Source organism: Trachinotus anak, unplaced genomic scaffold (assembly GCF_046630095.1).
Source record: "Trachinotus anak isolate AG129_WGS33_773 ecotype Australia unplaced genomic scaffold, CSIRO_AGI_Tana_v1 ptg000012l, whole genome shotgun sequence".
In the NCBI taxonomy this organism is placed as follows: domain Eukaryota; kingdom Metazoa; phylum Chordata; class Actinopteri; order Carangiformes; family Carangidae; genus Trachinotus; species Trachinotus anak.
Window position 1 is genome coordinate 19,011,355 of NW_027273863.1, and position 25,695 is coordinate 19,037,049.

General features: G+C 40.9%; 1 protein-coding gene across 1 annotated transcript in view; it reads right to left on the reverse strand.

The window, feature by feature from the left end:
* insra (insulin receptor a) overlaps nucleotides 1–25,695 on the reverse strand; it is a 53,677-nt gene that overhangs the window by 21,962 nt on the left and 6,020 nt on the right. The window contains exons 2-3 of the mRNA XM_071491765.1: nucleotides 20,428–20,976; nucleotides 2,196–2,532 (exon numbers count right to left, since the gene is read on the reverse strand). Coding sequence (XP_071347866.1) covers nucleotides 2,196–2,532; nucleotides 20,428–20,976 — 886 coding nt within the window. The remainder of the gene's footprint in view (nucleotides 1–2,195; nucleotides 2,533–20,427; nucleotides 20,977–25,695) is intronic.

The following is a 25,695-nucleotide window of genomic DNA, read 5'->3' on the forward strand; positions in this document are numbered from 1 at the left end:
ACAGGTCAATAGTGGCCTAAAGGTTTAGATGAGCAGGACTGTTGATTTAGACCCCTGGCAAGAGGTGATCACATCGGCAGATCAACATCTGAGAGGCTCCTGCTGACTAAACTTTGAGGATTTGAAGAGTTGAGCTCTACCTCAGATAACACCACCTCCACTTACTGTGACACATGTGGAATACAGGCCAAAGGAAATTATACAAGAATATAAAAATATATTGTAATACTCAAAAATACGAAGAGCTGCACAATTCAAAATGTTTGATTTATTGTAATAAATCAAAGAACTATTTGGAGCCTTTAGAGTCTTTTACTAATTTAAAACCCTGAACTTACTACTTCACCCTAATCTGCTGGATCTGCTCAGAGAGTCCCACTAGAAACCTCTCAGGTGTAAACGTACAGTAATGTCACTCCATGAATGTGAAGCTGCCTGTTGCTCAAATGGAGATTATGTGCTTGGCAAAGCCTCTGTGGATAAATTAAGGTTGAAAACACACATGACGACACAAACACCACAGCAGCAGAACAGCCACTTTTCCTTGTCATCACTGTTGTCAGTGACAAACTGCCTGGACTATGCTGCCGCAGTTTCTTGCCAGACAGACCCTCTATCTCCTTACAGCCAGCCACAGGGAGTCAAGGCACAGCACCCCAGGGAACTGACAGTCTGTCTGAATGTCTGGTGTTTAACTGCGCACCAGTCAGCCATGTTGTAAAAAACTGAGAACAAGTCTCAAACGATCCAGCCGCAGTCTCAACCTCTGTCTGAGCAGAATGATTAGGGCCGTTTGGAGTGTCTGTGCTTGCCGGCACGCCCACACTAATCAACAGGCCTGTCACGGTCAATGAAGGTGTCAAAGAGATGAAGGTCCCTGGCAGGTCAGCACAAGTACAACACCCTTTTTCAGAGAGGGAAGTCTGTGTGGCTGCAGCTATAAAGATACATGCATAGCAGGTTGTGAATTACACATGTACAGAAAAGGGAACACTTGCACATTTGCCCATAGCTCGCACAGTGCCATGCAGACACCAGCGGTTGGTAAACATCCTTCAATTTTGTGAAGCAAGTGGGCGACGAAAAAAAAAAAAATGCAGCAGATGGATACAGAGTCAAAATCAGAAACACAGATGTGTCAGGCTTCCTACTGCGCTGCACCACATTGACCCAGCTGTCTGCAGTCTCACTCACACACACACATACACACACACACACACACACAAAGAGGTGCATGTACACATGGTGCACAGAGCACTGTCTGACCTTCAGCTGCTGCTCCGTCATTCTGTGCTACAAAAAAAACACAGTGACTAAGGCAGAACTAGGTTGGTTTTGTTTTGTTTTTTTATACACTATTTAAAATTTTTCTTTCAGTCACTTCAATTCTTGTTATTTTCTTTTCTCAACATTATGAAGGGTGGTGGGATCTGTTGTTGTTATTAGAGCTGCAACCAACAAATTACTGTCAGTATCAGTTCATCTGCTGATTATTTTCTCAAGTTATTTATTAGTCTATGCAATGTTAACACTGTGAAAAATGTCTGCAGTCCAAAACATAACAATATTCAATTGTGATACATGACAAAGAAAAGCTTCAAATCTGAGATAACTGAAAAATTGATGCAACTACTTTTCTAATCGATTAGCTAAGTAGCCGCTGTTTGAATCAACTATCTGCTGCAGCTCTAGTTACTGTTCTAGTAATGTTCAACAACGTATCATTTGTTCTTAGTGGACTGCTAAATGACATCCTTTGAGCCCCGCAAAATAAAGGCAACTTTTTATTTGTTGCATTTCTTCATCCTACCGTTTGTGTTACTCATCACAGCCCTGAAACAATTTGCTTATCCCCATTTTGGTCGGAGTCTGCGGGTCAAACGCACCTATCAGGTATTACACAGTAATCAAATTATTACTAATACCTGGGAGTATTTTTAATAATAATCTGTCTGTAGTAGGTCAAATGCATTTATAAATTAAAACACTGTTTTTATTTTCAGCAGCCTCAACCAATACGTTTTTAGGGAAATTAAACACATGTAGAAGAAACAACAACTTGACAAGCTCCTACAGTTTGTAAAGGCTCTGGATTAAATCCTGACGTGTACGTGTGTTTGTGTTTGCGTCACTGATCAAACATTGTTCCTTCAGGCCATTAAGAACCCATCAGACCGGCATGAGTGTCCACTTACGTGGAGGAGTTGACGGTCGTGTAGCCGGAGGGACACTCGGAGATGCAGGCACCGTTGTGGATCACGTACTCGTGGCAGTCCGGGTTCTTGCTGTGCTCCTTCTCCCGTTTGCATCTGTTGTGGAGGTCTTGGCAGAAGGCGAAGGAGACGCAGCGCCACCCCTTGTAGGTGAAGTGGTTTTCAGGGCAGCGCTCGACACAGCTACCGTTGTGCTGGAGGCCGCGGCAGGCCACGCAATGACTGGCCGAGTTGGGCTTCAGGCAACCGCCCAGGCACTGGTCATGGCAGCACTGGTTGTCCTTGGTGCAGGCCTGGTGTTTGCACTGAACAGGACACACTGCAGGGAGGAGAAGAGGAACAATGTCAGGTTAGGGAGGGAGGTGAGTCATGTCAAGGAAAGGGTTACGTATGAAGTGTCCAGTTTGAGGTGCAGGAAGAGAGACACAAGAAACAGGCGCTCATCGCCGTTCAGACACCTACATATCATTTCAGGTGCCCAGAGGACATAGGTGAGTTTAATGAGTCCCCAATGACAGCATGTCTCTATACATTTCACTCCACAGAAATCCCGTATGGTCATATTTCTCTGTCAGCAGGAATCAAGTCAATCCTCGCAGCACCAGCCAGCAGTGCAGAGGACCATCTGCCACCAGCCAGCAAGCATACTGAACACAAACAGCAGGGGTCCAACACTGGTTGACAAAGACTGGCATTTATCCAAGGCTTGGCGAAAGTGAGACAGAGAGGGAAGAAAAAGATTTGACACGGTATTTTGCAAGGGAGACACGAGCAAGATGGCTTTCCTTCTTGTCCTCATGGAGGCTTTGTAGATTTGAAGGTTGTGCAATGAACTTACAAAAAAAACAGTACTGTATATTGGGCAAAAGCTATTATGCAAGAGCTGGGAAGCACAGACAAAATTCATAATAATAAGAAGACCTTTTTCTGATATAACTTCATACATCACAACATCTGTTTAGTTATGGAAAATCCCACATCAAAGTGTATAGTTGATTAGTCCTGAATCAACAGAAAATAAATTGACTTTTTGAATTTAACTGTTTTTCTTTTTACTTTAATCTTCGTATTTCATTTATTGAGCAAAAATTACAAATATTAATCGGTTCAAGTTTCTGAACTGTGCAGATTTCCTGCTTTTCTGTTTGATGTAACTGTAAATTGAATATCTTGAGGTGTGTAAAGTGCTGGTTGAACAAAATGAGAGATTGAGCTCTAGGAAACTATGATGAACATTATATTTAGATGAAATAATTTTAATAAATGAACCAAAAAATACCAAAGAAATAAACTGATGATGAAAATAATACTTAGTTGAAGCCATACAGTTGATGTAGATGTCATACAGGACTGGTCGCAATTCATGGCATCATAATAATCGTACGTCATCATTACAATGACACATGATAAACACTGATGCACTGGTAGCCTCATGGTGTAAACAAGCCCAATATCACCTCAAGTAGCTGAACAAAATTTAAGCAAAGGCCTCTTTCCAGCAACATGGACACACAAGCTCCTTGTGAGCACGAAGAAAAAATAAACACTGACAGAAAGATACAGTGTCCTGACAGTCGCACAAACACACAGACAAAGGTTCAGTGATGCTTCTGGGACGTAAACACGTTCAACTGTGGACAAAGACACAAGTCTTTAGGTTGGCGGTTTACGCATACATCTGCATGTGTGTCCGCCTGTAAATAAACGCGTTATGTAACAAACTATCAGGACTGGCAGGTGTGTGTTTGTGAGTGTACCACAGTTTATGGTGTGCGTGTGTGTGTTGTTGTGTCTCTGTAGCTGTGAGGACAAGTGTGCAAGGATAGATGGAGGCTTCTCAGAGGCAAATACACGCACTGACCTGGCTGCTGAGATTAGCTTCTCATCCACGAAGGCCAGATTAAGATCGTTCAGCAGCACGGGAGATAATGAGTGGCTGAGGTTAGGGGCAAGTTACAGGTCAGATCGTAAATATGTGAGCATGTTTGTCTTTTATGGGCCTGAACAAACATTTAGCCACGTAAAGCAAAAACCGCATTTGGGTGCTGCATCCAAATTATAAGAGACAATGAATCTCAGTAATCTGTTATTCTTTTTAACTCTCTCACCTCTCTATTGTTGAGCATGACTCAGAGAGCATGTGTCCAAAACTGCTTGGCTTCATTAGTGTCATGAGGTCAGCCCCTTAAATGAACAAAACAACATGGACCCTGTGTCCTCTCACATTAACAGAGGTCCGCTCTTAAAGCGCATGCAGGGTGTATGTTTGGGGAGGGCAGCAGCAATATGAGAATGGCAGTGAGAGGGGGAAGCTAAAGGGGCAGAGTGCTAGAAAAACAAATGATATAACCACCTTTTATCTGCGTCAGTCTGCTAGTCTAAATAATCTGCCCCACAATGGGATTTACGAACAGTACTGAAGATGATTTCCACATTGAAAAACAAAAAAAAATCATTTCATTTTCCTTCTACCTCCAAAGTTCATTTCAAAAACTGCCCTTCAACTTTTCCTCAAATGCATGTGCGCACACATATAAATACACACACACACACACACACACACACACACACACATATATACACAAAAGCTTTGCTGTCTGCTCTCAGTGACTCCTGATCCTGCAGCAGGGCTCCATGCCGGAGCACAGGCCCAGCAGCAGATCCACCCTCAGCCTTAACCAATGTGTTGGCTAGCTGCAGAAGCTAGCCATTCAAATGGCCTCTCCCATCTCCAAGGAAGACAGGCACTCGGTTTAACCCTTTGTGTTCCCTCTCTCTCCTCTCCTCCCTCCCAGCCACTCAGACAGCAACAGGAGCAGCAATTGCAGGAATGCAAAAAAAAACGACACGAGAGCCACATAGTAGCAGGCTGGGGCTGAACTGAAGCGAGCTGCACTGCACTACTCTTTCAGTCCTCTCACTAACACGAATCGGCTGCTTTCATGCTGAGCTAAAGCACAAGTGGTGTTATGAAGTCCCATTAAGTAGTTCTTATTAAGTACTTTTGGCTTGTTATTGTCATGCACATAAATCTTTGGTGGTCAGAAGGACGAGCACAGCCCTCCAGCAAAATCTCTGAATTTTTATTCAGAACTGCTGTTTGAGAGAAGCGTGGTGTGCTCTCTGTTGTAGTGGATTCAGACTCCCGCTGAGACAACCGAGCAGCTCCGCGCCTCTGGTGATGCATCATGCCTCATCATGTCTACAACTTATTAGGAGTTTTTACTGACTTCATTGGCCGTGGAACAGCAGAAAATTTTCCATCCGGATCGAGATGTGTTTGAACAACTGACAAATTGACTGAAATTAGTTTAACATTAAAGTAATTCCAAACACTTTGGCAATCTCGTTTTTGTCCAGTGTCCAATATATTTTTTTTTTTTACCAAAAATATATTGGACACTATTTAAAAATAATAACTTTAGAGTGAAATCCATCAAATGTTGCAGCAGGTCTTTTATAATTACTATCCAACGAATGATGATGATGATGTATATACTTATTATGTGGGAAAATCTAATAGGATATAAAAAACTGCATTCGAGCTGAAACAGAGAGCTTGATTATTATGAAAAAATAAAAATAATATGATGACTGAAAGTGTTCAACGAAGAAGAAATGTCAAATATTTGCTGGTCTTGTCTCTGCTTGACAATTCATAGACTAAACGACTAATCAAGTAATAACTGTCAGAATAACGGATAATGGAGATAATTATGTTGTGTACATGTTTGATGTTTCAACAGAGGCATCGGTGCAGGCTTAAGGGGAAAAAAAAACAGGGGTTAATGTGGGTCAGTCCATTTCAGAGACTGATGTCAAGCTTCTGAGATGTGCTGAGTGCCACCTGAGAGAACAGGCGGGCAACCGCTTTCATGAAGCACCACAACAAACCACTCACTGTCCAAAAAGATTTGTACTGTTCACGTTGCCAGCAGATGACTTGGCCACGTCTGCTGAGTTGAAATCAATGCTGGTAGTTGATCCCAAATTAGCTGTATTATTCACTATCAGACATCACGGAGGCTTTTACATTATAAACAACGGTGACCACACTGAAGGAGATAGACTCGTTTCTTGTGCGCTTGTCAAAAATGTTTTCAAGGTTGAGACCCTGAGGATCATTGAGCGGGGGGCCACCCCAAGCCATTTCTGATCTCCCAGAGAGAGGAGGACACTGAGGAGGCTGTTTGGGGAAGTCTGTCATTCTTTCCTTAAAAACATGCAAATCTCTAAATACAGCCCAAGTTTTTTTTAAATCATTATTATAGAGCCTGCCGCTAACGCAGTTCACAAAGAGCAGAGGTCATTTCTCCGTTTGGTCTGTGTCAATTAGTTCTCCTCAGCTTGAGTTCTGTTGTGTCAGCATCTCCACTACTTATCTTCTCTGTGCAGAGAAAAATCACTTGACAACAGTAAATCAAAGGGGTTTTTGGGAGGCAAGTGCTGAGTCAGTAGTTGGACTTAGGTCTGTTCTTGACTGGATACAGCTTTTAAAAAAACAGTCTTGAGGCTGAATGTGAGTCTCTGAGCTCTTTATCCTTTTTACGCTGGTTGCTCTGGCACACTGGCCAGGGCCTGTCTGAGCTCTTGTCGTGCAGTTTGCGCAGGATCACATGAAGGCTGAGGAATAATGCTGCAGAAATGCCTGGCTCTTTATCTCATTAGCAGTGGTTTCATTTTGATGAGGTGGGGCAGAACCACACAATGAGACGCTCAATCCCAGAGATCGACAACAACAACAAACCAACACTAGTCCAGGCCACAGTGTGACAGTGATGAAAACACCCTGTCAGGGCGATGCCAGCTTGGAAAAGGGAGGTGAAGAAACAGATCTGTGCAGCCTGCCAGAAAAACGCCAAGCTCCGACAACGTGGGGTGTCAAAAAGGCAGAAAGAATCCACATCGCTTGCATGGAATGACTCATGTAGTTCACAACAGTTCCTTGTCCGCTGTTCTGGACTGTTCTGCAACCACCAAACAAACTGTGCAAAGAGTTTCCTATCTTTGTTGTGTCGACCAACATTAAAATGCACACCAGTAAGCAATTAGTAATGAGTTCATACAAGCAGCAAGGACTGAACCAAACGACACTGCACCCTAAAACTCAGGGATTTCTGCCGAAAATTAAGAGCCTCAGTACTTTTCATCAACCACAATCCTCCCTAAAATCATTTTGTGGTGAGTTTTTCCAGGTTCCTTTTAAGGCAGTGATGAAACAACAGCACATTCAGGCGTTTTGTGTTGAGATCATATTAGACCCTACAAAATGCCAAACAGGACTGTGGCGGTGCGCTGGTTGGTAATTAAAATTCCACGGCCATGACAAGGGTAGTATTTAGTTTCTTATGAAAGAAAGTTTTTGCTGAAGGCCCAGAAGAGAAGAATCTGAGTAAGAACAAATAAAGTGCTTTTGAAAATGGTGATCTTTCAATGTTTCCACACTGTTGGTTTTTGATTAGAACCAACTGACAAGAGCAGCAACTTGAGTACAGAAGAAACTACCAAACATTAAACAAGTGAACAGTGACGTTTGATGTGTGTTTCAAATATGACACAAACTGCTTGGCACTCGCTGACTAGATATTTAGGGACGATGACATCATGCAAGAATCAGGGAAAATGCAGAAAGAGAAGGAAGGCACAAAAACACACAAAAAAAACAACAATAAAAAAAAAAATTAATAAATGCATTTACAGGTGCAACTAATGATTACTGTCATTATGGAATAATAATTTTTTGAATCCTTACAGTCAATCAAATGTCATAAAAGAGTAAATAACATTAATCACAAGTTCCCAGAGGCCAAGGTGACATCTTCAAATTGCTTTGCAATATAATAGAGGAAAACGATGAGTCTCAACAAACAAAACCAAACTTTGTGTCAGGCCATCAAGAGCTTTATCAACTAATTGTCTCTGCCCAAATTGCAGAAGTAACAACCAATCCAACATCTAGGTATAATAACCAGTGGTTATTGCTCATTAACCAATCTGCATACAGGTTGTGTATCCACCTGGGGAAAGTTTTAACCAAGGTACATATGCAAATTGAAGCTTGTGCAGTAAATCATAACTTTTGATGTTTGTGCTTTCTAACGGTTTTTCCCAGCCAGCTACTTCGTTTGTTTCTGTTGGACACACATGGATTTTGTTACCTCAGACTTGTTGGTACAAGTTCTCCCACCTGTATGCAGGGCTGCACCAGTGCCTCATTCACTGCAGCAATGTTTTTTTAATGCATTCAGTAAACCATCAGAAGAGACTTCAATTTTCAATAAAAGCAAATAACTGACCACGCCCAAAGACATTTAATTACGCAATTAATTAAATACTTTGTTGTGACTCAAACAGCCCCAGGCTTTATTGACTGAAGACAATCCAGATTAACATCTGAATCAAATTGTGCAGATGATGACAGAAAAGCTGCAAGGTTGTTTATAGAGCCAGAAAGGAAAAGAATTAAGAGCTGAAAACTGCTAACTCCGAAGCAGCCATTTTAATAACTGATTAATAGTGTAATTCAATTTCCAAGCAAAAATGCTTAACATCTGATCACTGCAGCGTCTCAGGTGAGAGTATTTGCTGGTTTTCTTTGTATATTACTGTAAATGATGTATATCCAAAATGTCTTTGGACTGTTGGTCGGTTCAAACAAGCAATTTGAAGATGACGCCTTGGGCTCTGTGAACTTGTGATGCACATTAACATTTTATATGCATGATTGACGAAATGATTAAAATAACTAACACTTTAAGGGATAATAAACATAATAATTAGTTGCAGCCCTGAAAAAAAAAAACAAAACTAAAAAACTGATAACAGGATATGAGATTCACCTGATCTGAGCTGACACTTTTTTTTTGATATTTTATGATTTGTTTTAAAGCAAATGACAGCATGATCACCAGACCAGCATGAACAAGTGTCTCTTCTGAACTCATTTCACTGACTCAGTCATGTCGGACACAGGCAGATATCAGTCAGGACTGAAAATGACTATTGTGACGTCTAAATATTATAAAATACAGACGAGTAACATGAAAGACATGGAAACAACCGGTCATCAATCTAATTCAAATTAAAGTTAAATGAAATGCGTCAAGGAAAAGATCAATACTGTGACCTAAGCGTAATTAAAAAAAGCAGGGGCTAATGACCTGGGATTATTTGTCTCATTTTTTTCCCGGTAAACCCCCTGTCAGCTGGTCTGACTCAGCAGCAGCAAGGTTTGGCTGAGATGACTCGAGCAGCAACAGGAACCGTAAACAATTTCATTAACCGGCCCTGGCCTCCGTTAATAGGACAAAAACACACAAACAACATGGGAGAGCACTTTTTGTTTTTAATGTTACCCTGCCACCGCTGTCATCTAAAGGCAGGATATCCAGTTTGTACGTGACTGGAATAGAAATGATAAACACTGTGCACTCATTGATGGGCAATTACGCTGCCCGTTCAACAGGCAAATGACGCACACCACAGCCTTGAATCTTCATTTCCTTCCAGGGCTCAGTGTCAGGCTGAAACAATGACTACCTCTGTGGATGACTGTGGCTACGTGTCATGACCTCAAAACCATTCATGTCATTAATGCAGCATCACATCGCCCCTTTGTCTCTTTTCAAATCTTAATTTTAACCAACGCTATTAATTCTCACTTAGAGTGCAGCAGTCCACAGAAACAAATGGAAAAATAAAATAAAAATAAATATGAGCAAGGAGAAATTCATCGCAATATCAGAGACACGTAGTAAGGTCCCTTCAATTCACTTCTATAAGAAGTTTGAGTCTCTTCAATGTAAGGACATTCACAGGTATTGCTGCTTTTTATATCTACGGCAGGAACAACAACAGGTTATGTGAAATAAAAAGAAAATCTGGAAAAGTAAACGCGACCAGTGAGAACTTCGACTGTAAAAGAGTTCTCCAGTGATTCAGCATCACGCTCCATCAACATTGTCAGACACATGACAGACATCAAAAAAAAAAAAAAAAAAACAGGATAGGATCAAAACTGACTCAGCAAAACCAGAGATAACTTCTTATTTCTTCCACACGCCTTCTATCTTATCAAAACCTGGTGCCTACATTACCCACAATGCAACTCAGCTACAGATAGTTTGGTGTGTTATCCTAGTAGCAGCTAATGCAGCTTAGCTGACCAAACATAGATGAGGAGTGGGCTACAGAGGTCTAGCAAGCTCACTTTATTTCTCACTCCACACCCTCAGACTCGTGGTCTTAAGCCTCAACTAACGATAACTTCAGTGACATCACTTGTAGCACTCGGGCCACACTGCTGGTTAGATAGCGACGCTTTGAGACTGTAGTAAACATCACATCAAAAATAACACAGAAAGAAGACAGCCCAAAGGAACACTTTCAAGGATAACTATTTCAAATTATTCAGCCAATAACAGTCAAAGTTATTCTTAGTTATTAGTTATTCGAAAAGTTATTATTATTCGAAAATCTTCTATGGAATTTTCTACTCAATTCCCAATTGATTTTTTTATTTTTATTTTTTTGCTTTCCTTAGAGCATGGTAAAAAAAAAAAAAAAAACACACACACTCACTCACAACCTTTCAGGCCAAAATAAATAACATCCAAGTCCCTGAATCAACTACCTTCAACAGAATACCATGTTAAGGAGAACCAGTGCATCATGGTTTTTCATTTCATCATTCATTTGCAACCTTGAGTGTAAACAAAATAAAAATATTAAGACTTGGCTCTGAGCCATCAGTTCCATTTTGTGGAGAGAGGTGATTTTAAACAACAGTGATATTTTGTTCTGAGGCAAACACATACACATACACACACAATCACTGGCCAAGTGAAAAAATAAATAAAATCTGGTACAGGTACAATAGATTGCCATGACAACACAAACACTATTTACCCAAATCCCAGAAAGCGTCTTATTTCATAGGAAAATGACAAAACAAACTGATAAAACATCTGGAACAAAGTTGCGTAACTTGTGAGAGGAGATAAAAAACATTTTCCTGTGGGTCTGATCAAACCAGCAGCAAAACAGTAGTGAGGTGTTGTAAATCGAATGGCTATGGTGAGTGTGAGCGCTTACAGCAGTGAAGAAACGCCTGTCGGCCCAACTTTAACAAATGCCTGAAATGTCTGGGATTCCATGGGAATGGCTCCAGTAGCTAAACGGCGAGGGTTCGCAGGGTGCAGCTCCACAAGACTGAGTGCCAGAGCAGTTAAGTCAGCTCAAAGGAAAGGACTCATGGTGTGTGTGTGTGTGTGTGTGTGTGTGTGTGTATAAGGGGGTCTGGATTTAGGATAGTAGAATAGCACTCTACATAATGAACCATGAAGAAAGTAGACTGTCGAGGATGGGAAAAAAAGGAGGCAGATTTTTATGACTTGTACAGATTTGTCTGATCTCATTCGATTCTTTTTTTTCTCTTTTAATGGCTGATTACAAAGCAAACTTTTACGAAAGAAACAAGCAAGAATTTACAATATAAAGTAAGATCTACTAATTGGGTTTTATGGTTTATCTACAGAAGATCGATTGACGTGTTTTCTGCCATTTTTGTCGTCTCACACATTGCCATCTCGTGCAGAACGAGTGCTGGGTAACACTTAAAGCTGGTTTGTATTTCAAGTTTTGCCATGGAATTCAAACAAACCCCAGCTTCAGCACAGCTGCTTTATTTTCCTTCTTTCTTTTGCTTCCACACATTTCTGCTGAGTGTTTTAAATCTCAGCTCAAGACAATTTGATTGATGCTCCTACAGTTTTTTTTTCTTCATCTCTGCAACTGTGAAGTTCTTTGTAACCCTGCTTCTGGCTACACATATGAAGTTTTGAATTCACCAGACACAAAATAGTTGAATATTTGTCCAGAAGCGCTTGCTTGCACAGTGGAGGCAAAAAAAGAAAATAAAGAAATTCAGATATCATGCTGGTGTTGTAATGCTTCTTTTGGACTACAACCTAGTAATACCTTGTAATAAACACGTTGGCCATATGTGCACATACAGTATTTATTGTGTTCGGACAATGTTTGATCAAAAGCTGCGCAAAAACTCTGAATGGATGTTGTGGTTCTGTAATAAAATCACATCAGGCGGTATTGAAGACATGTGACGGCGAATGCATTTTGCACATTGTGAGAAAAGTAAAGTAAGTCTGTCGTATCTGGGGGTTTGAAAGCATTTTCATCGAGCAGAACAGCTGTTACCGCTCAGCAAGGATGTAATGTCTTTCACAAGCTCGAGTCTCCATTTTCGGCCACCTTTGCTGTAGTTTGAACAAAATTTAATTTACTTGTCGCTGCTGTGAACAGCAAAGCACTGTGCAGAAAGCTGTGGAGTCAAGCTTTAAGGTTTAAAATTATATAGAGGACAGGGAATGAATGGGGGCCGTGACAAAAATAGAAACAGTAGGAATGATTCATGTGATGGGAGAAGGACAAGGCTGGCTTGGCTTTCAGACACAGTTCATGTTTTAGAGGCAGCGCTACAGGCAATGAATACATGAGCTCTGCCGGGCTGTCGAAAGTGGCTCGCACCAGGCCTCAACATGTCAGAGACACCGAAGACACCACTGGCTGGTGAAAAGTGATCTACAAAAAAAAAAAAAAAAAAAAAAAAGCCACTACTGAGCACAAGTCAGTGACGTCAACATAATGCAACTGTAGTTTCTTCAAAGTTTTGTCATGGCAGGGGTCACTTCCATCCCAAAACAATAAAGCTCAGTCAATATCCTCCTATAATAACCTTCTATTTCCCTGCAGACAGCTTTACTAGCAGCTAAGTTTGTCCTCTTTCCTGCCTTGCTGACCTCCACCGGTCACCCATCAGTATTCTGGTCTCATAAAAGTGTCTGCTGCTACTGAGGCCGCGCTCCAGGCCTCTGTGTCCATTCATAACCTCAGTGAGGAAGCAGATCAACAAAGACAGGAAACAATTGGGAAAAACGCTCCGTGAACTTCTACGACCACCATTGTTCGGAGTGGAAAAGGATCGTGGTGGCGTCAGCGTTGGCCATTGCGTGCGGGACCTGCGACAAGGTTGACAGAGAGCAGAGCTGGGGTCAACGGTGAGGCGGGACCCATCCTCTCACCCCTCCTCACCCCTGTAGTGACTGGTGACCTCGCTTTTCCTTCCGATACAGCCTGGGTGAATGACTGATGTGTTCATATCCACGATTACACCACAGTGTTACTCTCCTGTTTCCTAGCAGCAAGACTAAACAATAGCCGTCCACTCCGTCTGTGCACACACACACACACACAGTCTGATTTATAGTCCATGTCTGTATTGCCCCCCCAACACACACACACCGACCATGACAAATCTCCATCTCCATCTTGTGATTGGTGGACAGATGTATGTGACATGAGCCAAGAGTAAATTTAGGATCTTCATATCAAAGGTGTGGCACTGGATGCGCACTTGACCTGGCTCAAATGTGATTTATAGCAATGACCCAAGAGCCTCCATCAAACCACCAGCGTGCACGCTACAGCTAGACACATGCTACACGTGTGCAAAGTGCGAACCAATGAGAGGCTGAGGTGTCTGCTAAGAGCAATTCCCCCTCCCCCCCCCCCCCCTTTTTCAATGTGTCTCATCTCCAACAGAGGGTAGATAATTACGATCACTTTTAATAATGAGAGTAAAATACTGGCCGCTTGGGAAATGTGCATGCTCATTTACCGTATATTGCCCTGAGCTCGGTGAAGGGCCTGCATCAGAAACGGCTCCACGAAGAGAACAAACACGAGCCTGATTTGATTATCAGCCAATTTTATTCCAGCAGGGATTCTGCAGCATTCACCAAGTTAAAGTTCAGACTTTTAAAAGACTTTTTTAAAATATAAAATAAATCTATTTTTAATACCCGTTTCACAATCATACCAGCCAGAGTATGAAGAAACCAGTAGGGACAATGCGGCCCATTATCATTTATTATTATAAGACACTTTTTGTCCCTGCTTCCAAAAGTTTAACACCAGTATAACAAAGACCTGAAACACCACATAAGAGATTGAAATGACCCCTGTGTGCATAATACATTGTCACAACAATCTCACTTCTATGGAAGGCATGAAAATATCAAAGACTTCTGTAAATTAATTTTAAAATCTTTTAATACCTTCCAAGGCCTTTTTTGAGAAAGTAAATTCAATACAGATATCCTGACCAGAAAGCCTTTCACAGGGCTGAACAAATTAATATGGTTGAACTAGAATTACCGCCCCGTGGTTGTATGCCTCCACCACTCAGACTGCTTTCAGATTACATCCCTGTTTATCATATAAAATATTAACCAATGCGTGAAAAATTGTCATAATTGTTGTGTGAAGTCTTGAGTAATGGCTAAAAAGTGTCTAATAAGTTTGTCCTTGAGTCCAAGTGGACATTTGTGCTAAATTTGAAGGGATTCCCTTGAAGAGTTTTCAAGATATTGCATTCACAATGCCAAATTCATATTTCATGAGGTCACTGTGACCTTAACTTTTGACCTTTAGCCATTAAAACCTAATGTGTTTGTCCGTGAGTCCAGGTGAACGTTTTTACCAAATTTTAGGAAATTTTCCTCAGAGTGTTACGGAGATATTGCATTCAGCGTTCACAAGGCCAAAACTGCATTTTGTGAGGCCACCGTGCCCTTGACCTTTGACTTTTGACCACCAAAATCTCATCACTTCCTCCTTGAGTCCAAGTGGACATTTGTGCCAAAGTTGAAGAAGTTTCGTTGAGGCATTACTGACATATCTTAATCACAAGAATGGAACAAAAGAATGGATGGACAGAGGGACGGACAACCTGAAAACAATACACCTCCAGCTCTGGGTGTTGCCAGTGCGGAGGCATAAAAATGCATCTGTTCCCATTACATCTATCACCTGAAAAATCTTGCAGAACAGAGTTGAAAAGTTACAGTAAAAGCAATAATATCAACAAATGTAATGAACTAAGTGAAAATAATAAAGATAACACCATTGGATTTCATTTAATTTCACAGGACTCCAATTTGTGTGCAATAAAATGACTAAGAAAACTACTTCATACATCCACTGGCATTTTCCCCAAATTTGAATAAGAAGATGACTTTAGATTAGGGACACCTTTGAAAGCCCAGGGGTTTTATGGCACTGACCATGAACCACGATGTCCCCTGGGTCTGTTCAGTGTCATTCCCCATCTCTCCACCCTCATTTTCATTTCCCATTATGTCACTACTGTCAACTCACTAATAAAGAAATGTCCGACAATGTCCCAAAAACACTTATTAGAAAAAAAATATACAAAATTTAAGAAACATTTGACGGACAGATTTTTTCAGTGCAGTTCAGCAGTGGAAAATATACGATCTCAAGGGGGAAGCCCATGATTTCTTATTGAGTCACAGTCAATATTTCCAGCTGCCAGCCTGATGCAGGACTCAGACTAAAGTGACATCCTAACAGCTAAAAATCTGTGCCACAAAGCAGCCTTTACCAAAACATCACCCATTATCTTTAATAGACTGTTGGTAAGAAATAGTACTTCATTAAAAGAAAATAGACTCAACAGTAATAATTCCCTTCACTCCAGCTCATCATTTTAACTCAATTTTTTAGAGGAAATAAAGGCCGTTTTGTTTTTCACCAGATTTAAAAAAAACTGTTCATGTAACAGACAAAATTATCGAGTATTACCAGTGACAGGGTTTTTCAAAATAGTCCTTGATATTTTTTTGGAATAACATTAAAGGGCCGGACATAAAAAAAGACAGGGAGACAAACCACTGGGGGGGTTAACAAAGTGCAGTTTCCCACTCTGGCCTGAGTACACTAACATATGATGACATATAATTTTAGTTGCTCTGCTACAGCTGTATGTTGTGTGGTACTGAAATCCACTGAACGTGTTACAAGCTACATCTAAGTGAAATGTGTGGCAGTGACATGTTTGGTCAAGAAAACACAACGCTGAATGTTAAAATGTCAGCAACAGCATCATGTTGTATATCAAATTTGTTGCAAGTGCTGCAAGTACTTGTATTTGATTTGAAAAAAAGTGGAATCGGTGCAGCCCTAATACTCTGGACTGAATTTGTACAAAATTTTGAAAGAATACATCTCAAAAATGATGAAGATGCTTCACAGGACGATATGTATATCATATTTTCTACTATTACAGCTGTTGTGTTGTGTGTTTGTGTGTGACTGTAGCCAAATCTAATCAGCTTTAATAATGAGCATCTCCTGCTACCTTGCTTTGCCACTTTGCTGAACGGACGCACCCAATTTGGTGTAAAAAGGAGGGAGAAATTAGCAGTGGCTGCTCTGGGAGAAGCTCAAATTACCCCCGTTATAGAATCAGGGAAGGGAAATGGGTTGTGACTCCAAACATGGGAGCTAAGCCAAGCCTCGTGGTTCTGCAGCTTTGTTTTCTGCTGGTGGGCAGACTACAGAAAGTGTGCGTGACCTACAGTCACCCCTGGCACTTACTGTACTTAACCACTGCCTGTCCTCTGCAGTACAAAAGGTCTGGAGTATAACAATATCACCATTTTCCAGTTGTTCAGTTCTCTATTTGAGTTAAATCTATTGTGCATGAAAATGTTAAAAGGTAAAAGGTTACCTGTATTTTCCACCTTTAGTATCAGATCCAGCATCTATGTTTATTCATACATATTAACCCATTGTGTAAACATTAAGTTGTGTTTTGCGATCATTTTTGGAGACAGTGCTGGGAAATTTTCTAAAAGTTGACTTGATAAATATTGTTTTGTTTTAAGAAGTTATCATCATATATCATATGAAACACCAGAAGAAGGTGAGAAGTGGTTTGTGTGTGTGTTTGAGATAGAGAGTGGACAGCTCTCTTCATCATAACAACATGGGATGGGGACAATTCTGCGTGGGATGTCATCTACCTGTGTCCGGTCTGTGAGTGCTCTCCCTCTCACTTTGTTTTCATTATTAACAAAAGGCAAACAATCAATTCATTTTTCAAAAGTAAAGGTCATTCAGACCCTCCTGTGCCACTGAAGTCCCAAATCTCTGATGACGACAATTCAGACGCGTAATCAACAGGTGATTTCGTATTGACAAAGACTTACTCATTCCGACAGGAACAGCTCACACAGTTTACGTAGCTATTACAGTGTGGCCCAGCATTTGGGGGGAAAACTAAGTTTGCACACTCATTCGCAAACTTTAAACAAGAAAACACTTGTAAAGCACAACAACATGTAGTGCAAACTGTACAAAGACCAGTGCAATGATTGAACTGCAGTCCCTCAAAGACAGGAATCTGTTAATCTGTCTGCAGAAGGCTGAAATGATAATAACAAGACAATCATAGCTGCCATTCACTAAAGTCAGGAGTCACATTTAATTGTTGTGAAATAAAGTAGCTGAAGTGAATAAAGTGAATCCGACTTTGATTGGTCATGTGCAAGTCTGGTGTGCGAATGCTCAAGGTACATTAACTATCGTATCAGGCACTGGAACGTACGTTTTTAATCAGAACTAAAGAGTAGTGGTGGAAGAACTATTCAGATCCTTGTGTAAAATTACTAATACCAGGCACTTATAACCACAGCTGGAAAATCACTCCAGGAACAATAAGAAAAAAACAGAAACATTTATCACTGTAGGATCACAGATCACGTTAGGAGCATGACTGAACAGTACATGACTACATCAGTACATGTTAACATTTAACTTTACACAACAATTACAGATAATGTCACTTTTATTGAAGGAATCTATGATTAGACTAAGTCTTGAGGGATCTAGCTTGGAGGAGTTTGATGCCGGGGAGGCTGTACAGATGTGGTTCAGCCAGGAGAAAAGAGCTTGACGAGACAACTACATGGGTTGGCCTCCGGAGGAGCCTGGCCCTAGTGGCCTCCAGGGGGGTGTGCTCTGATGAGAGGGAAAAGGGGGAGTTCCTGGTTTAGTTTTGATTGCTGATGACAGTAAGGTACTGATTGTGTTACATTTATGTTATGTTGACTTGATTTTGTCTCTTAAAGCACTACTTCACTTTGTGATTTTTATTTCTTGTGTCTGTAAATTCTCTATTTATTACCAGAGTATTTATCTGTAATACAGTTAAGAGGGGAAAAATATGAATGTGTTGTGTTGCATGTCAGTTTAAGTGTGCTGGTCTTGCTATAGTTTTCAGCGGGGAGCACCAGTGCAACTAGTGGAAAAAGGTAGTCTGAAGCCTTGGTAAAAAAAAAAAAAAAAAATCATTAGAGTCACAACAGCAGCAGACCAACAGAGAGAAAGAATGCAACAGGCAGCTCGCTTTAAGAACTAAAGCAGGTCTATAAAAAGCACTAACAGGGTACATTTGAAGAGGACACCGAATGCCTTGCACTCTGTCCTGTGGTTCAAGCTGGGGCTTAACGGGTCTTTTCATGCTTTAGTGAAAGTAGGCAAAAAACCGCAGGGCCCAGACCATAAGACCACAGGCCCTGCCCGTGCCGAATGCAAGCCCATGACTGGAGATCAGTGCTTGCCAGTCAGCATCTGGTGTTGATTCATCGACAGAAAATGGCACACAATTAGGAAATCATATCTGCCGTGAGACTTTTTATACAACACTTCCGCCTTGACATTCACCACATTACCACAATTTGACAATAGGCCTCCTGGCCCTATTCTGCAAATGTCTTGAAGGATTTGTGATGACTGTGAGCAACTACTTCAAGCACAAAGTAATTAGTGGAAAAAAATACAACACTAATAACACTCTTCAGTGGCAAGGGGACTGAAGAGCATAATAATGGGACTTGCTCAGCTCTACAGAAACTTCAGGTAGCCCCTACACCAAACAAGCATTAATAAGAGCTTGAAAAGGCAGACATGCAGAGAAACTGGTTCAAAGGAACTGTTAAGCTAATGTATGCAGTGTTGCGTAATGGTGCGAGCCAAGGTGTTCAGACAGCACCCAGGCGCAAAATTCTTCTCCGCACTCGAACTTGAACCTTTTTGGCAGCGTGAAATGGATGGGCTTGTTGTTTTTACAATAAAAGCCAGAACACAGAGGGAACAGCTCATGTCATACGAGCTGTGCTTTCATGTGCCGTGACGTCCATCATCGTCTTTACCTCCTCCACAGCACATGAACAGTGACAGCACTGCAGTTTATTGAGAGTAAACATTCATAGACTAACTGGTGAGGTGTTGCGTCACATTAGAGTAGGTTCAAGCTGCGTTGACACAGAACTTGGCCTACTTAACTAAACCTGTGCGCATGACACAGCTCTGACATTTCATTACTAAAAAGGGACACAACTAAATTTTTGGCAAAACAACATTAAAGCTGCAATTTATCACTCATTCTGTCACAAACAAAGAACTATTTTTGTTTGAAACAGTGACCCACATTGGGTTTTATTTGGTCCAAAGGGAGAGTTGAATTCTGTAAATGTTAGACTGGTTAGACGTGTGGCAAAAGCAAAGGGGAATGGAAATAATGATGTGTTGATGGAAAGTAGCAGAGAAGAGCTGCACAAGGAGCTTTTGCTGAAAATTAAAACAAAATTACTATGACAATAATAGTAATAGTAGGTAATTATAAAAAATGAATCTACTTTTAAGTATTAGATGTAGTTTCCCCCTTAAAATAAGTGTAGTGGAAGAGTTTTATTGACTTTTTTTAGCATCACAGCTTCAACTTGAACATTATTTAGAAACCAAACTGTGACAAATGTGAGACATAACTGAGTAAACCATGGTGAGGACTGTAAGAGACGGTTGAGCCAAGTCAATGGATCTTGGCTTAAGGTTGACGGATGACAGGTGACATTGGACCTGTGGTGAGTTTCAAGGGTGTTTTAATGTTGATAGTGTAACAGCTACAACTAACAATTATTTTCATTATCGATTAGTGTGTTGGTTTTTTTTATATATAACTATCAATAAACCTACTATAAAGTCTATGAAACACATGAAAATTCTCATTAGTCAAAATCTAATAAGCAATTCATCTTAAAGCACTCAGTGGTATTTAGCCCTGATGAATGAATCATAATGAAATTATACTGACAAGTGTTTCCAACATTTTGTGCAGCACATTTGTATCAATGTGGTTAAGCTAAATAACAGAAACAGTGGTTTGTGGTACAATGGCCCTGAATTAGTGCTGAGTGGTTTGCTTTCGTGTGCAGAGGAGGTCAAATACTATTGCATGAGTGTTAGGGAATTATACCAAAAGGCTTCTTACTTCTTTGGCAGTGGTTCTGTGTCCAGCAGCGTTCGCTGAAGTGTCCGTTGATGGTAGTCGTCTGACAGGTGGTCTTTCCGATAGCCGCCCCCGGGCACACATCTCCACACTCTCTGTCGTTCTTGTTGGCCATGATGTAGTTGTCTTCCACTGAGTCCAGGATCTTGGACCAGTCCAGAGTGGAGAGATAGCACAGATCCGGGTTCTTCTCAATTCTCACGGCTCCTCTGGTGATGTTCATCAAGCTATGGAGGCCGATCTCTCGCAGCTGGAGCATCTCAAACACCACTAGGGCATAGTTGAAGAATAAGTTGTTTCCTCTGATGACTGTTAGGTTGGGGAAGAGGTCGCTGAGACTCTCCAGGCCATAAACCCTGAAGAGCAACAGATAGTCTGTGACCACTCTCAGTTTGGGAAAACTGAGACCCCGGAAATCCTCAGGCTTGGTCCTGAACATGAGTAAGATCTTCAGGTGGCCTTCGATCACAGTGCAGTTCTCAAGCGTCTGCAGGTTGGTCACATTGTTCCGGATGTCCTTGTTTGGACAAACTGAGGAGACAACAAAGGAAAGACACAGGTTCTTTAGAAACCAAACACCATCATGTAAGATTCACAAGAAAAAATAAATAAATAAATAAATAAATTTAAAAAAAAAAAGCAAGGCTCAAACATGTCATGTGGAAAGGTTGAGATGTAACCTCATGGGTATCTAAACAGTATTGCGTTATGAACAGGAAATATTACAACTCTTGGATGTGAACAACAACAACAAAAAAAAAATCCCTAAGACAATTTATCTGGTGCAGTTGTTGGCAGATTACAACTGCTGAATGTGACTGATGCGTTAGGCAAGACGTCTGCTCTGTAAACTGGAAAAACAGGGTTGAAGAAGTCAGACACAGTCTCAAGGAGGAGAAAAAATAGATCTTTTGGTAATTAGAGGGAATATTTTACTGAAAAATATGTGGTTATGTCTCTTCCTTTGATGAAGACCAGACCATCTTAACTGACATTTTGTTTAGCAACCACATATCTGGCAGTGAGCCACTGTCAAATATGGAGTGCTGTCATCAGCGTGAGGCTGTGCTCATCCTTGGTTACACACAGTTGATTTGTGGAGTTGCTTCTGTAACTCAAGACCATAAAAAACATTAGCTAATGCATTAAAAATATTTGTCTGTAAGGGGAATTGAAGCACTAATGCTCGTGTATTGCACCAGTAGTAGATTTGTGGCTTTGTCAGTCCTCACCCAGACACATGAACTGGTCTGATGAGAAGTTACTTAACTATGCTGTTGCGTAGACAGCTTACATATTCGCAATCTCAATCATTTCAAATTCTACTGTATCACAATGACGCAGTGTAAGAGATAGGGCTGCAATTTAAGATTATTTATCTCTTGATTTTTTTTTTTTTCCAATTAATCATTTAGTTCAATGAATATCAAAAGTATTTTGCAATAATATAGAACAGAGAAAAGAAGCCAAGTCTCACTTTTGAGAAGCTAGAACAAGCTTTTTTTTTTTTTACTTTTGTTAAATAAATGAATCAGTTGATTTTCATATTTCCTGTTGATTAATTTTCTTTCAGTCAACTAAGATCAATCAACTAATTGTTTCAGCTCTTGATGAATGTCAACTGTACTGCAGCTGCAGATAATACTTTGAAGTGATCTTGAAACCTTCCATAAAATATATCAAACCCTTTTACACTCGGGGAGGAAGCTGAGAGTAATGAGGATTTTCTCAGCTCCCTCACTTCTGGAAGTCAGCCAACCTCTTAAACATATGCTTCGTGTGACATAACACAAGTAATGATGGTCATAAAGACGTTTTCTTTGCAGGTGCATCGTGGGACATTCCAGCCCCGGTTTTACAGTTCACAAGCCATGGGTGCAGCTGGAGGTGTGCTGCCTGGTGAGAGGGCTGTATTTGTTTACCCAGCGACCCACCGTTGAGATGGGCGCATCAGGCCAACTGGTCAGCCATGTGGGGAAGAGGTGTAACAGCTAGGCGTGCACCTCTTTATGGCAGCAGCTCATTTTACACTTTCTGTTGCATAACAGTACAAGACAACCGGCACACACACAGGGTGTCCAATCACTGTGTGTCCAAACAACAATCTTTTCACTGCATGACCTTAACCTGAAAGCTCACTTTGCAGCAATTATCTAAGAGCTCAGCCTGCAGCTTTGAGGCTTGTTTAAAGTACAGGCTGGATGTCCTAACATGGGTTTAAACTGCAGCCTATTAAAAGCAGCTTGGCTTGTCAAAAAGCACATTTCTCTTTTTTAAACTACATTTAGATCGGCAGCTCCCTTTGTGGTCTAGGGAGCATTGCCAAACTGTAAGCATGAATGGCACGCCACAAACCTGTACTTTCAACACATCCACCTCCAAATGAAACATTTCCTATCAAAGTGATGGCAACTGCCAGAGGAGCGTGCAGCAAATGTAGCCTACTGTAGATCCATTAACGAACACATTTTCAACTACAAAGGGCCTCTCTCGTTCTCATACAAGACTCCACACGCAGTCAAACAAAACTGTTTAATGAACAAAAACGCTGGAAGTATACAAAACGGGGGTGGGCGGTGTTTCTGCAGTTGCAGTAAAGTCAGCCAGCGGAGTACTGAGTGACCCTGTGGAGAAGGCGAATCATAACAGGGCGGTGAGTCCAGGCTCCTATCAGTGTACACTTTCAGCCAGTATTTTTAGCACCACATTCCCAATAGAGAATCTAATACACTCCAGCCGTGCCGATAGTGGCTCACATTGGAAACTGGAACATGGCAACCCTGGTGTGTAAGTGAGGAATTTTAGAGCGGCAGCAGAGAAAGAACTGGCCGCGCAGACTTCTCCATGTGTGAGTATTTAGTTTAGGGACAAAACTTTGGAAGCAGTAGGAACTTCCTTGAAAAAAAAAGAAGAAAAAAAAGATTTTTTTGTCGTTTTAGAGTGGGGCACTGAAACTCAGTCCATGATGAGATGACACAACTCAAGCAAAATAAACCAGGTGCTTCTCAGAATTTAAATGCTCCCTGTGTTGTTGTGGAAAAGGGAAAAAAAAGACAAAGGTTACTGCTGCAACAAGGCTGGATCCAGCCCTCCATACATCACCAAGTTTGAGCCTGACAGCCAAACACAGCAATAGTGCTCTGAATTGTCAATTAGAGTCATTAGAGGAGCAGATTTCTATTGACTGATGCCATTAGATTCTATCAATCTCTATCACTGCGCACTCCTCTGAGACAGATGAACTTTTAAGGTTAATTAAAAAGGAGCGGTATGATGGTTTCCCATTTCAGCAACACTGAGGGCAAAGAAAAGCCTGTGAATAATAACAGCATGGATGATAATGAGATGGGAAAAAGGCTCAAAATAAAAGTTTAAAGGTTAGCGCTGGTGTAACGGATGCCATGAAAGACCCAAACCAACGATTAATTAATTCTACTAACAAGACAGCAAAGTTAATTTGCAGAAAATGTTTTAAATAAGCAAAGAACTGTATCATAGTGATGTTTAAGACATGAAAGATACAGCCTATCATGGAAAGCACTAAGGTTTATTCTTGACCTTGGAAATAATAGTTTGGCACAACAATCCCAGCTCAAGGTCTACTTATTAACACTTTCTGGACCTTTCAATCACATAACACAGTCTTCAGAGGTGATTTTCAACTTTTAGTCACCAGGGACCAAAGGTCCTGAAAAGTGCTATGGATGAAATCATGATAGCAACTGAGTTTGCATTGTCAACGGATCCATCTCCATGACAACTAAGCAAATGCAACCCACTGATGAAGGCAATAGGTTTAGAAGCTCCAGAGAACATTAGGAAGTGGACCTTGAGTTGGAATTATTTTGTAAAATGTAGTATAAAGTTAAATTCAAGACAAATGTATCTAGCAAAGGGAAATAAAAAAGTAGTATAAAGAAACAATCAACCAATTTAAATCAATCATATCAAAGTCAGGCCACTGGACTGGGTGATATATTCCTGAATTATGATGATCCAAGAACATTTCTCAACTGGGTATGTTGCATTGTCCTTTAACTTTTAGGCCTGATTTCCACACTTAGAATAAGAATACAATCTGTGTCTGTATATCTAATCTGGAAAATGCACCTTATTGCCAAATATTAATGCATGCAGCCTGATGAGCCTGGATCCACTGAATGACATCTGAAGGTGTTCTGGTTCAGATTGTGATCAGACCACGTACATAATCAACCAGGTGTAAAGGAAATCCATAGAACTTGTGATCACAGGACAAGCCCGCCTGTTAACAGACAGCTGAGCCCCTACTTTGTGACCCTACTTGCACAATTTCCATATCACAATCTTATAACACGATGCAGATAAGTTGTAAATAGGATCACATAATACCAAATGTAAAGGCAACACCAATGATGACATTTCGTCCTCATAATAAATCCAGAGAGATACCATTGTGAATGCCTGATGTAAGTCAGGCCTCGGTCACAAGATGGTCCTAAATTTAAATCAACATGTACTCAACTATAACTCTGAAGTGTTGAGCACTGTACATATCTATACTAAGGGGAGCTTGCTCTACATACTCTGAGCTTCACCATCTGTCCACTGTGTGCTCATGGGCATAATGTACAAATCCACAACGCTTTCACTGCAGCTGCAAACAGCAACAGGCACTGACGCTTCTGATCCTGTGAAGGTGGTGGGTGGGGGGTGGAGGGGGCTACAGGTTGTTAGACTGATGGCGTATATAATCGCTAGGCCTCGCAGAGAACTGAGGCCTCAATAAGCATGCAGGAACACAAACACTCAGTGATTGCGACACTTCCCTTTTCAAGGTTTCGCTGTTCTGCTGTTTTCCAACCTAGGCTTAAACTCACTGCAGATCCACAAAATACCGAGGTCACCAAGATACATGCACGCTGTTTCCAAACCGACATGTGATGTAATCCACTCTAAGAAGGGTTGTAAAATCTTATCATTACACAGTTTTAATGTATACTGTAAACACCGGAAACAAGTTTTATTAACTCTCTCTTCTGAGTTGGAGAAATTGTGACGTAATATAAAATATACTGTTGTTTTAAAGGTAACATCAAAGTTAAACCAGCTGAAACTCTGACAACTGTTGCACCTCTAGGCTACGTCTAATCAGTCTGCATTTAACTTTGAAAGGCTCTTGGCTGCAATTAGAGTTAATTAAGAGACATTTGTCATCTCTTCAACTGCATAGGGTTAGATATAGCAGTTAGAAAGGGACATTACTTCAAC